We start from the raw sequence: 14,880 nt of genomic DNA on the forward strand, positions 1-14,880 counted from the left end.
TTTGGTTATCCTTAAGGACTAATATAATTGTCGCCAAAATCAGGGCTTTTCCTGTCTAATACAGGATTAGGATAAATAAATACCTGGTTATCGGCTAGTTGTCAATAAAACACCGGGTTATCGGCTAGTTGTCAATAAAATTTTCAAGGGATTCTGTGTCTGTGTCTCTGGGTTTAAAACAACAACAACAACAACCTTTTAGGAAGTCTTAAGGTAGCCTGCAAAGCTACCTTACGATGTTGATATACCTTTGTTGTGTTGCAGCTGCGGTATCAGAAGTGTTTGGTCGCCCGACCTCTTTCGCAGAAAGTCCGCCCTCCTCCGCCTCCGGCAGACTCTGTGACAAGACGGGTCACCACCAACGTGAAACGCGGGGTCCTGTCCCTGATTGACACTTTGAAACAGAAGCGTCCTGTGACTGACATGCCATGACGGACCTGTGGGTGAGCCACCCCAGGCGTTCCCCGAAATGTCGTGCGAAAAAGGACAGAACAGCAGCCGCGTTTCAAAGAAAGAAGACTGGATGAAGGCGGCCTTCCGTCAGAAATCTTCACTTTCGGAAAAGTTAATGGGAAAAATAATATTAGACAAGCATGTTCTCACTCTTGCCGCCACCAAGTCATATTGAAAAGAAGCATGACCTCTTTTTTTTTTAAATGTTCATTTGATTTTTTTTTTTTTTTTGCTCCATGTGAGATAGCCGAGAAATGGAAGGCCTGCTTTCGGACTGTAAATAGGACGGACGTGACTTCGATTCATACATCCAAGAAGGAATGGATGCATCAGATGATCGCTCGTCTTTGCAAAGAACCCAACCCAAGGATTCTCACCGCTCCTGAGCACTATGCCTCTTTTTTAATAGTGAATTACACACCAAGTATTAGTTAACTCTTGTATTACTACACTACTAATACCAAGCTTCTTATTTTTTACAAAAGAGCATTCGTGATTAACCTTCCATCTTGTGCGCCGTGGTCATCGCGTCAACGCGGAGATGCCAGTCAGGTGTCCTGCCATGGAGAGGAAACCCCTCCACGCAGGAAGGATTGTGCCAGCTAGGTGACAACAGTTTGTGGCAACCCCGTGCATGCATAGGTCACACCGCACATCCAAGTGTTGCAGCACCTGTCCTTCGTTGTCTCTTTCTAGCACAAATGTACATAGAGGGAAGAAGACGGGCGTGTACCGTTGTCGCATAAAATCTCTCTTTGTGGTTTGCGTGGTTTTTCTTTCCAGAGAAGGGCTGCCCGCGTGGGAAACCAACACCATATTTGAAGTGGCCTTCAGTCCAAAAATTGTGTTTGTTTACATACTAAGTCCATGTTTGAGAAGTTTGGCAGGATAGAGACTGGGTTTTATTTCGGAACAGAATCCACCCCCAATGCTTATGGCGCCAAGGCTCAAGTGCCTCTTATATCCTTTCATAGATCCAGGTTATTCTTTTTTACATTTCACCAGGAGGCGTGCGCGAAACTGACCACTTGAGGCTACAACTGATGGCTTCCCCTCATGATAATATATATATAAATATATAAATAATGTGGGTGAAAACAAAGAATGTTCACTAGTTACTTTTCTTACGGATAGATTTGCACGGAAACAACCTGGATTTCCTCTTGACTGAAGTCCCGGACATTCAAATCATGTCCTTTTATTTTATTTTATTTTTGTTCTGCGAGATCCGTTCTACTTTGCAGCTTTCTTAGGAACTTTTATTGGACGGTGAGGTTGACCTAAAAAGCCATGCTTTCCAGGTAGAGGTTTGGGTTGAAATGCCAATAGATGTACGGTGGTTTGGCTTCGGGAAGTCCAAGCCACACATGTCACACCGAGCACCCTGTGGTGGTTTCCTTCTATTTTGTTATCACACCTTTACACAACGGTGTGGTTTCCATTGATCAGGAGTGTCGGCAAGGTTTGGTTAAACAAAAAAAAACCCGAAAAAACAAAAGTCAAGATGATGGCCACAAGGCCGGCATCTAAGCACCACCTGATTCTTACAGGCATCGCAGGTGGTGCTTCGATCTCAGTGCTGTGGCTGACATCTGGATGTTGGGATCACACCTGGCTGGTGCCCTTTGTGGCTGTTGACTGTTTAATCCCTTTTGTCAGAGGTGGGATTCTGCCACTTCGGACTGGTTCGGGCTAACTGGTTCACTCTGAAGATCAGCTGGGAGTGAACCAGTTCGCTCCGACAATCACGTGGGCCCGCCCGCTCGCCCCTGCACTGCACTGAACTTTATCGTCTCAGCTGATCAGCGCGCGGAAGAGTGGATTGCCGCTCCTCAGCTGTGTTACTCCCCCAAAGTAACATAGCAGGTAAGGATTTTTGCATTGCTGTTCACGCACGCGCAGCGTTCAAAGCCTGCGATCACCGAACTGGTTGTTCTACCAGCAGCATCCCACTCCTGCCTTTTTGTGTGTCCTTTTGATCCTTTGTATACCGTGTCACGTGAGTCCCACTTGATGCCCTGCCAGAGGAAAAGGCTTAGAATTCCCCAGGGACGGACAGACCTCTTTGGGGAGGCAATGGAGGAAGTGAAGTGATGGTCTCAAGAGGAAGACTAGGGAGGCCGCCTGAGATTTCTTTGAAGCAAAATGATCTGTTCACCGATGCTCTTGGGTCACAGCAACTTGGAGAGGGACCAATGGAACCATGATGCCAACTTGACCAAGCATTCAAAAAGGGCGCGCTTAACAAGCTATAACCTCACTCTGCTCCTGTCCCGTCTAAAAGAAGATAGGAAGTCCTAGCATCCATCAGCCTAGAACAAGGTTTCTCAAACTTGGCAACTTCCAATCGTTGTGGACTTCATCTCCCAGAATTCCCCAACCTGACTGGCCGGGGAATTCTTGGAGATGAAAGTCCGAGCTCTTGAAAGTTTCCAAGTTTGGAAACAAAAAAAACCAACCACCTTCTTTGAACTGCCCCTTTAATTGGTTTGGACAGTGGTTGCTACAGCAAGATCTAACCTTGAGAGACATTAGAGGTCCTTGGACAATTGTTTTTTTCCAGCTCTAAGAAAAGCATCAATCATGCCTTCCCAACCCTCGTCTCTTCTGCTTACGCTTGACACAATTTTGTATCAGCCTAAACACCACTTCATAAGTGTGCTCTTTTCCTACGCAAGTATAGAGCTGCTTGCTGTAAACTGGCCCCAAGCCAGAGACCCACACGAATCAAAAGTAGCAACAGGGAATAACAGAGAGTAGTAGAAGGCCAAAGTGGACCTCCCAAACTTTTAATTTCTTCAGTTATCTCATAAAAGCCTGCACCTTTCTTGCTCCAAAGAACAGTTGTTTTGCTTTGTTCAATGACGAGTTAAGCTTTTGATATTAAGGTGCTGAGCTTGTCGATCAGAAAGGTCAGCAGTTCTAATCCCTAGTGCCGCGTAATGGAGTGAGCTTCCATTCCTTGTCCCAGCTTCTGCCAGCCTAGCAATTCAAAAGCATATAAAAATGCAAGTAGAATAATAGGGACCACTTTGGTGGGAAGGTAACAGCTTTCCATGCACCTTCGGTGTTTAGTCATGCCGGCCACATGACCACGGAGATGTCTTCGGACAGTGATGGCTCTTCGGCTTTGTAATGGAGATGAGCACTGCCCGCTAGAGCCACAAACAACTAGCACATATGTGTGAAGGAAACCCTTACCTTTTACAGGCAGCAGAAAATCACCTGTGATTCACACCAGAACATCAAAAGGATGGTGATACAATCACATCCCCTTCAACCCACTGCTTCCCAGGGCAGCAGTCCACGAATCCAAGAGTTGACTTCTTGTGCATGTGTGAACTAGTTCACAGGGCTCCACATCGACAACCACAGTCTTCCTCTGTTTTTAAGCTGTACAGCTGTCTAGATAGATATTTGTGTATATGTACAATTCAGGTCAATGAAACTTTTAGAGCAAGGCAATTATTGTCTGATGTTCTGACATCACCACCTATGCAAAGAAGACATACTTCTGGGTGAGGGAAATAAACTAACCTACATGGGTATGAAAATTTACCGGCTGTTACAAAAATGGAAACAATAAACCAAGTTTTCCTTAACTCGCTTAACTAAGGCCGCCAGTTGCAGCTCTGTTGAAGGACTCAATTTTTTTTTTTAAAAAAAAATCCCCATCCTTTTTTTCAGAAACTGCACGCTAATTATTAATGTTTATTCTTTTCCATTGTTCATTTGGAATAATCTCGTAATGGAACAAACAATGTGGAATAAACTTCCAATTTTAAGCCAGGAACTGGGAAGAGCCCATATTGACCACCTCAAAAAATCAGAATGGTGGCCTTGATCCCTGCCCCTTTTCGAGATAAGAGGGCGGGGCTGTGTTGGATGGTTCTGGCCACCATTTTGAATTTGTTGACATGAAACCTACCCTATGGATGCCCCTACCCAGGAATTCTGTGTATTCCCTTCGCTCGTTTTTCTGAAACATTCATCTGTTTGGCAGCCAACGGAGAACATGAAATATTTTTATTTTGGGGTTGTTGACCAAAGGAATAGGAGTTTTAAAAAGCACCAAAGGTGCTTTTTCCAAATGGCAATTTGACTTTCTTTCTTTCAGTTGGACTTTTCCCCCCCCCTTGAAATCGTTTCATTTCGGAATTGTTTGGAACAAGAATAATAACTTCAGTAGAATATTCATTTTTATTGTAGCTATTCTTTCGACCATCAATAGTTGTAGGTTTTGTACCCAGGTTGTTATTATTCTTCCAAACAACTCCGATAAAAGGGGTGGGTTTTTTTTGAGGACTTAAGTGAAATCGTTTCACTTCTCATCCAAGGAGAACTGAAGAAGCTTCCTGGATGAGAAGCAAAACATTTTCAAGGAAAAACAACAAGGAAATCCAATTGCCTTTTGGAAAAACACCTTTGGATTTAAAACTCCTTATTCCTTCAGTTAAGGGATGCAGTGGCTCAGTGGCTAAGACACTGAGCTTGTCGATCAGAAAAATTGGCAGTTCAGTGGTTCGAATCCCTAGCGCCGCATAGTGGAGTGAGCTCCCATTACTTGTCCCAGCTTCTGACAACCTGGCAGTTTGAAAGCACGTAAAAAATGCAAGTAGAAAAATAGGGACCGCGTTCTGTGCACTTTGGGCGTTTAGTCATGCCAGCCACATGACCATAGAGACGTCTTCAGACAGCACTGTTTCTTCGGCTTTGTAACGGAGATGAGCACTGCCCCCTAGAGCCGGAAACGACTAGCATGTATGTGCGAGGGGAACGTTTACCTTTACCTTATTCCTTTGGATAGCAGCCCAAAACAAATAAGATTTTGTGTTCTCCGTTGCTTGCCAAACGTGTGTTCCAGAAAAACGGGCTTAGGCAATACACAGAATCACTTCCCTTCTCAGCCAAGAAACTTCTTCAGTTCAGAACTGATGAAGCTTCCTGGATGAGAAGTGAAACGTTTTTTGGGGGGAACCAAACACCAAGAAAATACAGTTGGTTTTGGAAAAGCAACTTTGGGACAACCGTGGATAATGGAGAATCTCCATAGACTAGTTTTAAATTTGAATAAAATTTCAGTGTTGAGCTGGGCTGGCTGGCAACAAACCCATTTGAAGTCAAGTTTTTGGAACACACTTGAAACATCTTAAATCTGATTTTTCTGAAGGGCCTTCGACTTAGCTTTCGTTGAGAGAAACAGTTTTGGAAACTCCTGGTGGGCGAGCAAGTTCAGGATGGTATTTTCTGTATCCAATAAACCAGGTTCTTCCCCCCACCCTCCCCCAGCAAACGGATGACAAGTGTGAACAAACCCCAATGCATTTACAGAGCGTTTGTTGTGCTGCTTCTGTGATCTATGCATTCTCCTCTGTCTCTTTGTAAGGAGCGATGCCTGGTCCATTTGGGATGAACCAATTCAATGCAGCTTCCAATGTTTTCACAGGTGGTCCTCGCCTTACGACCACGGTTTGAGCCCCCAAATTTTATGCTGCTGAGCACAATGTTTTGTGAAGTGACTTTCGCCTCATCTCTTGCCATGTTTGTTTTCAGCAAATCGCTGCAGATGTTAAATTTGTAACACCATCATTAAGCGAAGCTGACTTTCCCGTGGACTTTTGCCAAAGGGGGATTGCGCAACCTCGGGATGGCCGCGGCCGTCATAAATGTGAACCAGTTGTGCCGAGTGCCTGAAATTTGCTCGCGTGACCATGAGGGATGCTGTGCCAAGTGAAAAACTACATTCATAACAACGTTCACTTTTTTTCCAGTGGCACTGTAACTTTGAGAGGTTACTTAAATGAACTGTTGTAAGTTGAGGACTATCTGTATTTTATTTTTTACCAAATTATCCCATTTATGGAGCAGCCAGGTGCAAACTCAACCCATCAATCCAGCCCTAACTAAACACAGTGTATCATAGGGAGGAATTTCCTATTATTTGTAGTCGACCTTTTTAACGACGTAAGAGAAAATGATAAAATGACGTGTAATGGCTTCTCTTTTTTTGTTTTGGAAACACACAAGCCAAGTTAGATTCTGCTTTCACTGGGCAACCTCACTGATCTACTCCAGAAAGGGGGTTAATTATAATTGAACTAATTTGTAATCACTTCCTGCCTTTTCTCTGCCTTGGTCCACCCAGCATCGATTTAAACGAGATTCATGGCCTCGTTCAAAAAAATAAAAATGAAGAGCTACTAACAAGACAAAAGAAACTGCATGAAATTCCATTTTCTAAGTCAAGGAGTTTCTCCCTGATTAAACTCTGGGTGCAGAATTATCAGGCTTGGGATAAAGGGACAGGTGGAATGTGTTTTATCCATCACTTTGAAAAGCATTTTGCAAATTTCCAAGAATTGCTTTTTTTAAGAAGAATTTTGGAGGCAATGAAACAGAGCAGGCTCATCTAATGCAGAAAAAAAATCTACTTTTATTGTTCCCCCTCCCCAAAGGCAACTGGACTTTGTTTTCCCTTTGAAGACAGATAACAGATAATAAGAGGAAGGGACCTTGTAGGTCATCTAGTCCAGCCCCCTGCCCAAGCAGGAGACCCTACACCATTTCTGATAGATGGGAGTCCAATCTCTTCTTGAAAGTCTCAAATGATGGCGCTCCCACAACTTCTGAGGGCAACTTCCGTTCCATGGGTTGATTGTTCTCACTCTCAGAAGGTTTCTCCTTCTTTTAAAGTTTCTCCTTTGATGAGAAGACATTTCGCTTCTCATCAAAGAAGCTTCTTCAGTTCTCGGATGAGAAGCGAAACGTCTTCCAGGAAAAATAACATCCAGCTGCCTTTTGGGGAAAAGAAATACAACCCTGACCTGGATGATAATCTCCATAAACAACGAGATTTATGGTGTCGTCCTTCAAAAATCACTGCCTCTCTCGAATTGTCTTGATCTAGACCTCTTGTCATTTTGATCCTTGGCAACTCTCTCTGGCATCACGAGTTTCAAAGAAAAATATGTACGTTTTATTCCCCCCTCCCTTTCCGTCCAAGGGAACGGAACAAAAACACACCGAGTTGGTATCAGTGAGAGCTCCTTGTGTTTAGGTGAAATGCTCTGTTTTGAAATAAAATGTTCTTTTTCCTTCCCTCCCAGACACTGTCCACCTCTGACACCTTTAAATGTAATCCATTGCAAGAATAAATTTAATTACATGAACCGTTTTGTCTGCACATTCATTGAACTTTGGGAGTGGTCATTTCGCCAGGCTGAAAGTGGGCAGGGGGGGGGGCAGTAATTTTTTAGCAGATTTTGCTATTGTATTTTGCATTGCTCCAAACGTGTTTATCAATAAGAGCATTTTGCTAGGGTAACTTTAAAAAATGAAATAAAATGGTGTCTTCCATCATGAGAATTAAGGCTATACATAAATTGGAACTTTAGTCATAATCTTGACTGGATTTTCTTTTTTTTAACCCTTGTTATGGATACCGGTGCACTCAACGAAAGAATATACTAATTTGTTCTCTTCTAAAACAAGCTGCGTCAAACCCTTGGCAACTTTTAAGACTTGTGGACTTCAACTCCCAGAAATTCCCCAGCCAGCTGTTTGGAGCAAAGCAAGTTGGAGAGCTAAATTTATTAGCTAATCATAAGCAAGCAATGGTGTAGCGGCTAAAATACAACACAATGCAACCTAGAGAGCGGTGGGATTCAACTGGTGTAACAACCGGTTTGGTGAGCATGCAGTGCGCAGGGGGTGTTTGAAAACACCTCTAAAACTTAACCATCTACTGCAGCCATGGTGAGGAAAACAATTGAGGTAAGGCAATCCAAACTGCCATGCCTATCAGCTGAGCTTTGTTCCGACCAAGGCTTCCTGAGACATGCTTAGTCCAAACAGTTCCTCAAGATAAGCACCCACCTTTCTTTCCTTTGAATTGCTGCCAACAACTAAAGTGTCAAATTAAATGTAAAAAAAACCAACCTAAGTACATCATCCAAACAGCTTTAAGGTTTAATCCGAACAGAGCGAATGACTTTGCTTCCTGCAAAGGTTTCTCTACCTTTGCACCTCCTTTATCCTTTATGGGAAGGGCAATCACCTCCCAGCCTTACGCCTGAGTTGCCCCCTTTGTCTCAGCTGCTTTTGCCTTCTAGCAGCTCTGTGCACACACGCACTGAGAACAGACTCCCCTTGTTCCTCTGCCTCACTGCTGCCAGACTCCGAAGACTCTGCAGTCGGCACCCTACTGATGGTACTGGCCCCATCTCCGCATTGGAGACTCCCGGACTGGTCCCCGTTCTTCCCCACTGTACGATTCCACTGCAATCTGCTCCTGGCGAACCACAACAGGCTTCAAACAAAGGAAATATGGGACAGACTAGCACAGGGGTGGGTGGGCAGGGCCAACTCATCGCTGGAACTACCAGTTCACCCAAACCAGTCCATACTGGCTGAATCCACCCCTGAACCTAGAGCTGAATTAACTGAAAATGTGGGACCAGACTCTGGAGAAGCTCAGTAGCTTAGCCAAACTACAGGTTAATCCTCGACTTACAACAGTTCATTTAGTTCAAATTTACACGGGCACTCAAAAAAGTGGCTTACGGTTGTTTTTCACACGGCCCTTCCAGTATCCTCATGATCATGTGATCAAAATTCAGAGGCCTCGGCAGCGGGTTCAATATTCATGATCTCTGTTGTGTCCCGAGGTCACGTGATCCGCTTTTGCGACTTTCAAGTCAATGGGGAGGCCTGATTCACTTTTAACAAACCTAGCTTCGCAACCGCAATGATTCACTTGACAATCAGGAGGGAGGCAAGAAAGGTCATAAAATAGAGTGAAACTCACTTGACCAGTGTCTCGCTTAACATCAATTTTGGGGGGCTCCGTTCAGTGGTGGTATGCTATCAGTTCACACCAGTTCTAACAATCTGGTAGCGCTGGTCAGCAGTCGGCCCCGCCCACCCATTTCCGCCCTTTCCTGTCCTATATTTCCTTTGTAGCTCGGCTGATAGGCATGGCAGTGCGGATTTCTGCACCTCAGCTGTTTTACTCACCAGCGCTGTCGGCAAGTTTTCATGCTTAAAATTGCCTGTTTTAGAACGCTCTGCACACACCCACAGAACCGGTAGTAAAATATTTTGAATTCCACCACTGGCTCCATTGTGGTTGTTAAGTCAGGGACTGCCTGTACGATTTCTAGAAGCAAGTTTATAATTGAAATCAGGAAATGCCCATCGATTAGTCTAGAAAGGATGCCATTAATCGACGGTTATGAAGAACCTTATTTCTAGAACCCACAAATTGGTTCCGACATGGCATACATTATAACCAGATTCGCTCACTGTTTTTGGCAGGGGAAAAGAAATCATTGGTTTTTTTTTAAAGAAGCCAAGAAAAGAATTAATCAGGAATTGTTTAATATGCTCCGTTTCCAGTCAACCGTACGGCGTTAATAACTTGATGATTTATACTGAGTTGCTAATGAAGCCCAGGATCACGTGGAAGCCGAAGGAAAGCATGTTAATAGTGACACCAACGCCAGAAAAAAAGCCTCTTGAAATCCAAATGTCTGTTGTTTAGTTAGGATTTCTCTTCCAAAGCCAGTTTGTACTTTTCAAAGTGCGGTTCTTTCTTAAGAGTGGGCTTTTAATCCAGCGGGAGTCTCTACAAAGATCAGTTGAGGTCAGAAACTAAAGTCAGAAACAGGGAACGCATTCCCAATTCCCAAGAAAAAAAAAATGATCTGAAATATCTCGGGGGGGATTAAAAACGAAGCCTCTTTTATTTTTCTATGTAGCCCCCCCGCCCTGGTTTTCGTTTACAGTTCACCTTTACAAATTCAAGTCGCTTCAAAGCCATTCAGACACAAGTAGGTCTGTCCTGGCTTAACATACTAATTAGCTCTAGCCCGCATCAAACTTTATATAAAGTTCCCTCCAATGATAATCCAAGTGTGCTTTTTTGGGGGGGGGGTTGACATTCAAAAGGTACCGAAACTGGATGCAAGCATGACATCATAATAATTTTAAAAAAAAACAGCTCGTTTGTTAATTTGTAAAACAGCTCGTTTGTTAATTACCTCAAAAAGAGGTCCAGGTTTCCAATTTCTTTTCTAAAAGCACTTTAGGGCCCAAAACGATATTCAGGGAGCTGACTTGTTAAATGAAAATCGGTCTCAAATTCTGCGGGGGTGTGTGTGGAAAAACAAAACAAAAACAAAAGAAACCAAGATGGCAGTCAAACTTCAAAGCCACGGACGAGAGTGCTTGGTTGCTGTAGACGAGGAAGGCTCTTTGGACTTAATCAGTCTTTTGGATGCTGAAGGGCTGAGTGCCCCGTGTTTTGCCCCGAACCAGCGGTAGTAACAGTGGTTCGTGGAAATCTGGGCCCTGTTCCCTTGGGGGTTAAAATACGGCATCATCACCGGGGGGAGGACAATCTCAACCGGCTTCAAAATCATGACTCGGTCATCGTTCCTGGCCTTCCCGGCATTCCGTTGTTTCTCCAAGACCTTTTGCATGGTGGAGGTGGCGGTGAGATTATTCTTGGCCATTATGGGCAGAGATGAGTTCGAAAGAGGGCTGGTCGCTTTCTTCAAGGTGATGGGCTCGCTGGCTTGGTTCATCACCTGAGAGCTGCTGGAAGGCACCTTTGACCCGGGAGAGGCAGTCTCCATCGTCCCAGATTTCATCTCTCGTTCCAGGAACTCCTGAATCCGGGATTGCATCACGGCCTCTTTAATTGGATTCTTCAACGGGGCGGCTCGGTGTTTCTTCTTCTTTTTCTCTTCTCTCTTGGATGGCTTGGCCAGGTCGATCCCGTCCAACAGGCCTTTGGCCGCGGCACGGGCCAAAACGTCCTTCACGGACACCGATTCAGATGGATCGCGCTATAAAAAACAAGCAAAGGAACACCGATTAGCCAAGCCGGAAGTCCCCCCCCCCCCCGGAACAGTTATTGGAATATGGGCAGTCCTCAATTTAACGGCGACAAGGAAGCCCCGAAATGAAGGTTGCTAAGCGAGAACATTGGTTCAGTGAGGTTCACCCCATTTTATGACACACACCCCTGACGAACCCAAGCTTCGTCAAATGTAATTAAACACAAACTTCTTTTAAAAGCAAAACCTATTTTATTGCAATGCTGGGAATTGCTTTCATTCCCAGCCAGAACTAATCTTAAACAGTTCCCCAAGATAAGCACACATCTTTCAGTGCTGTGGAATGCTGCCAGAAACAGAAGTATCCAATTAATGATAACAGAAACCAACCGAAGTACCAGAAAAAAACAACCAGATTTCACAGAGCTTCAAGGAGGACTCGAAATCTATCAAACTACTTTGCTTCCTGCAAAGGTTTCGTCATTGACGTCTGACTTTTATCCCTTATGGGAGGGGCAATCACCTCCCAGCCTTACTCCTGAGTCGCCCCTTTTGTCTCAGCTGCTCTCACCTTCTAGCAGCTCTGTGCACACCCACACTGGGAACAGGCTCCCCTTGTTCCTCTGCCTCACTGCTGCCAGACTCCGGAGGCTCCGGAGGCACCGCCCCACTCCCAGATGGTCCTGGCCCCATCTCTGCATCGGATGCAGGACCTTCGTCCAAGTCCTCTTCAGACTCCCTGACTGGTCCCCTTTCTTCCTCACTGTCCAATTTCGCTGCCACCTGCACCAGCTGCCGGTGAACCACAACAGTCCCTTGCCAAAGTTGTTCAGGGAATCATTGCAGTGGTTAAGGCGATGGTGCGGACGTTAACTGAGTCGGGCTTCCCCGTTGGCTTGGCTTGTCAGACCCCCCAGGACATGGCAACTGTCATAAACATGAGTTCCAACAAGCAATGTCAATGGGGAAGCCAGCTTTGCTTAACCGGGTTACTAGCTTAACAATTGCCAATGATTCACTGAACTGTGGCAAGGAAGGTTATAGAACTCACTTAACCAATGTTCCGCTTAGCAACATAAATCTTAGGGTCAATTGTGGTTATAAGGCGAGGACTACTTGTATTTTACTCAGTACCGTAGGGCTAATGGTAGCTAGCTGCATTTTATGGAAAGAAAAGCTTGTAATTCTGTATTCCAAATGTCTGTACAGACAATCAAGCTTAGCTCCCCTTTCTCATTTTCTTTTTAAATCATTATTCAGAAGTTCAAATACAAAACTCCCAATAAAGGGGTGGAGGGAAATCACAGAAGCAAAACAAAAACAAAAAACAAGTAAGCAAAACATCTAAAAAGTATATTTAAAAAACCTTCTGTTCTACCCATTATTTGGCATTAATATAGTAATAAAGTAATACTAGCTCGATACCTGTGCTTCGCTATGAAACATTGTGGTGGGGGCTTAGTTTTTGGGGAGGAAAATAAGTCTCTGCCTCTGCCTACCAGCATCCATCGATATTCATCTGGCTAGTGTCCTGTCAGTGTGTGAGAGTTGAGGGCTGTTTGGAAACTGAAACCGTATTTGCTGTGTGAGCAAGAAGGAGACAGCAAGGAGCCTGGGCGTGGCTTAGCTCAACTGTTCTGTACTAAAGCTGCTTGGTGCTGTGAAACTGAAACTGAAACTCCTCTGCTTGTGTTTTGCATTTGGAAGAGATTTCTTTTCAGGTGGGGAGGGGGAGTGGAACTCCTTAGCATCAGAGCATGTTAATAGTAATAACATAGGCGGACTTCCGGTGGCAGGACAGGGACGTCCAGAGGTGGAGAAGCCCAGCTGTGGCTTTCAATCACCTCTTCTCGCGTTTGGAGGGATCCCCAGTGGATACACGAAACCCGTAGAGCTTCGTGTCAGAAAAGAGGACCCCGGGTTGCTGTTTGGGGAAGGCAACTCCCCAGCAACGAAGGAAGAGCCTCTAAGACCAGCGCGATTGAGCCAGCCGCCAGCTAATGGCGGCTCCAAAGTCCCGTCTGTCACTGAACTGACGAAGCGAAAAGTGACAGCCTGAAAGATCCGAGCTGAAAAGGGCAGAAGGACTACAAAAGCCGTGAGTGAGATTGGTCTGACTCTCCCCCTTTCATTGTGAGTAACAGTGGGGGAAAGCTGGAGACAAGCGGCTAGAAAAGCGATTCGAAAAGTGAAAGGGGGATTAATGCAGACAGAATGGCTCAACATTTAAAATGAAAGTGTGGATTGGAGCGTTTGGAAGAAGATTGTCGAGGAGAGAGCTACACTGCCTACAAAACTGATTTCTAAAAGGGATCGATTTGAGGCGGACACTCAAAGTGATTGTGGACTGACAATTGCTGACAGAAAGGAAGAAGAGGGAAGAAGAAGAAGGAAGAGACAGACGGAATCCTGGTAAAGACTGGTAAAGACCGAATGCTGAGTGCTGACAGCAATTAGTCAGCACTTCCTCCCTCTGCTCCTTCGGTGCGCCCAGGAAGAAAGGCTATAAGACTATAACACCAGCCCCAACTCAGACTTGTTTTTCTATGGAACTAATCCCACAGATACGTGTCTAGTGATTCCCTGAAATCTAAAAGACCCTTCTCTTCCCGCACCCTTTCTCTCTCCCTTTCTCTCTTAGTCTTTCCTTTCTCTCTATAACAATTATAAATATAGATGTAAAGGCAAACTGCTTATTATTGTTATTAGGGTTTACTGATTAGAGTCTTTTGAATATACAAAAATTGGAAGGTCTGTTAAATTGGGTTGACTTAGATCAACTGGAACCTTGAATATTAATTACATTATAGGACAAAGGTATATATAGAGTGAGAAATTTCAGAGTTGTTTGTTAGCTGTAAATAAGTTTGATTTGATATGATATTGATTTATTAGGGGTTAAATATAATTAATGAATTTTTGGTATATGAACTTAGTATAGAGAACAATATATAATACTTAATATATAATATTTGATAATATTCTATTTATAGTATGTGATAACACTTTATTGAATTGGAATTTAAACTGCCTAAGCGACAAATTGGGTCGAAGAAAGAGATCTAAAATAACTTGGTGTGTAAGCTTAGTAAATAGACTTGCAATCACATTTAAAGGGCTATTACATCGAATGGTGATTTGGGAAAATATTCTTAACATTATCCAATTGCAAAAACAAATCTTATCAGAGATGACTTCCACAACAACCACAGCCCTGAAAACGGGAAGGAAGAACACCCAGACCTTGACGACAACTTTGGCAACTGCCTCCCCAACAACGCAGAAAACTATAGAAGAGACCTTGACAGGAGAAAAACAACCGACCGTCACTAATGCCAATCTGCAAGCGACACTATTATCCCTGCAAGAGTCAATGTCTAGAATGCAGGAGATTATGATTAGGAATCACAATGAGACCAGAGCCGATATTAGCGAACTGAAGGAAGAAATGGGGAAATTAAAAGAGGAGATGAGAGCAGATATACAAAAAGTCGAAGATAAGGTGGGGACAATGCAATTGGCTATGGAAAGAACTGAAATAAAAATAAAAGAAATAGAGAGGAGGACAGAACGAGCAGAGAGGAAC

At 44.1% G+C, this 14,880-nt stretch overlaps 2 protein-coding genes across 17 annotated transcripts in view; one reads left to right on the forward strand and one right to left on the reverse strand.

Moving 5' to 3' along the window:
* The window catches only part of APBB2 (amyloid beta precursor protein binding family B member 2), a 95,672-nt gene extending 91,563 nt beyond the window's left edge, over window positions 1–4,109 (forward strand). For 15 of the 16 annotated variants that reach the window (XM_087965784.1, XM_087965778.1, XM_087965781.1 and 12 more), the window contains one exon: window positions 265–1,214. In XM_087965784.1, coding sequence (XP_087821910.1) covers window positions 265–432 — 168 coding nt within the window. In that variant the 3' untranslated portion in view covers window positions 433–1,214. Of the gene's footprint in view, window positions 1–264 lie in introns of all 16 variants that reach the window. The other variant, XM_026675353.2, reaches the window with a different exon arrangement.
* A 5,705-nt stretch (window positions 4,110–9,814) lies between these two features.
* The window catches only part of NSUN7 (NOP2/Sun RNA methyltransferase family member 7), a 29,995-nt gene continuing 24,929 nt past the window's right edge, over window positions 9,815–14,880 (reverse strand). The window contains exon 12 of the mRNA XM_026675336.2: window positions 9,815–11,303. Within this exon, the coding sequence (XP_026531121.2) occupies window positions 10,659–11,303 (645 nt within the window). The 3' untranslated portion in view covers window positions 9,815–10,658. The remainder of the gene's footprint in view (window positions 11,304–14,880) is intronic.

This window comes from Notechis scutatus, chromosome 4 (genome assembly GCF_049901735.1).
Source record: "Notechis scutatus isolate UNSWTSFEM ecotype Mainland chromosome 4, rNotScu1.2, whole genome shotgun sequence".
Lineage (NCBI taxonomy): Eukaryota > Metazoa > Chordata > Lepidosauria > Squamata > Elapidae > Notechis > Notechis scutatus.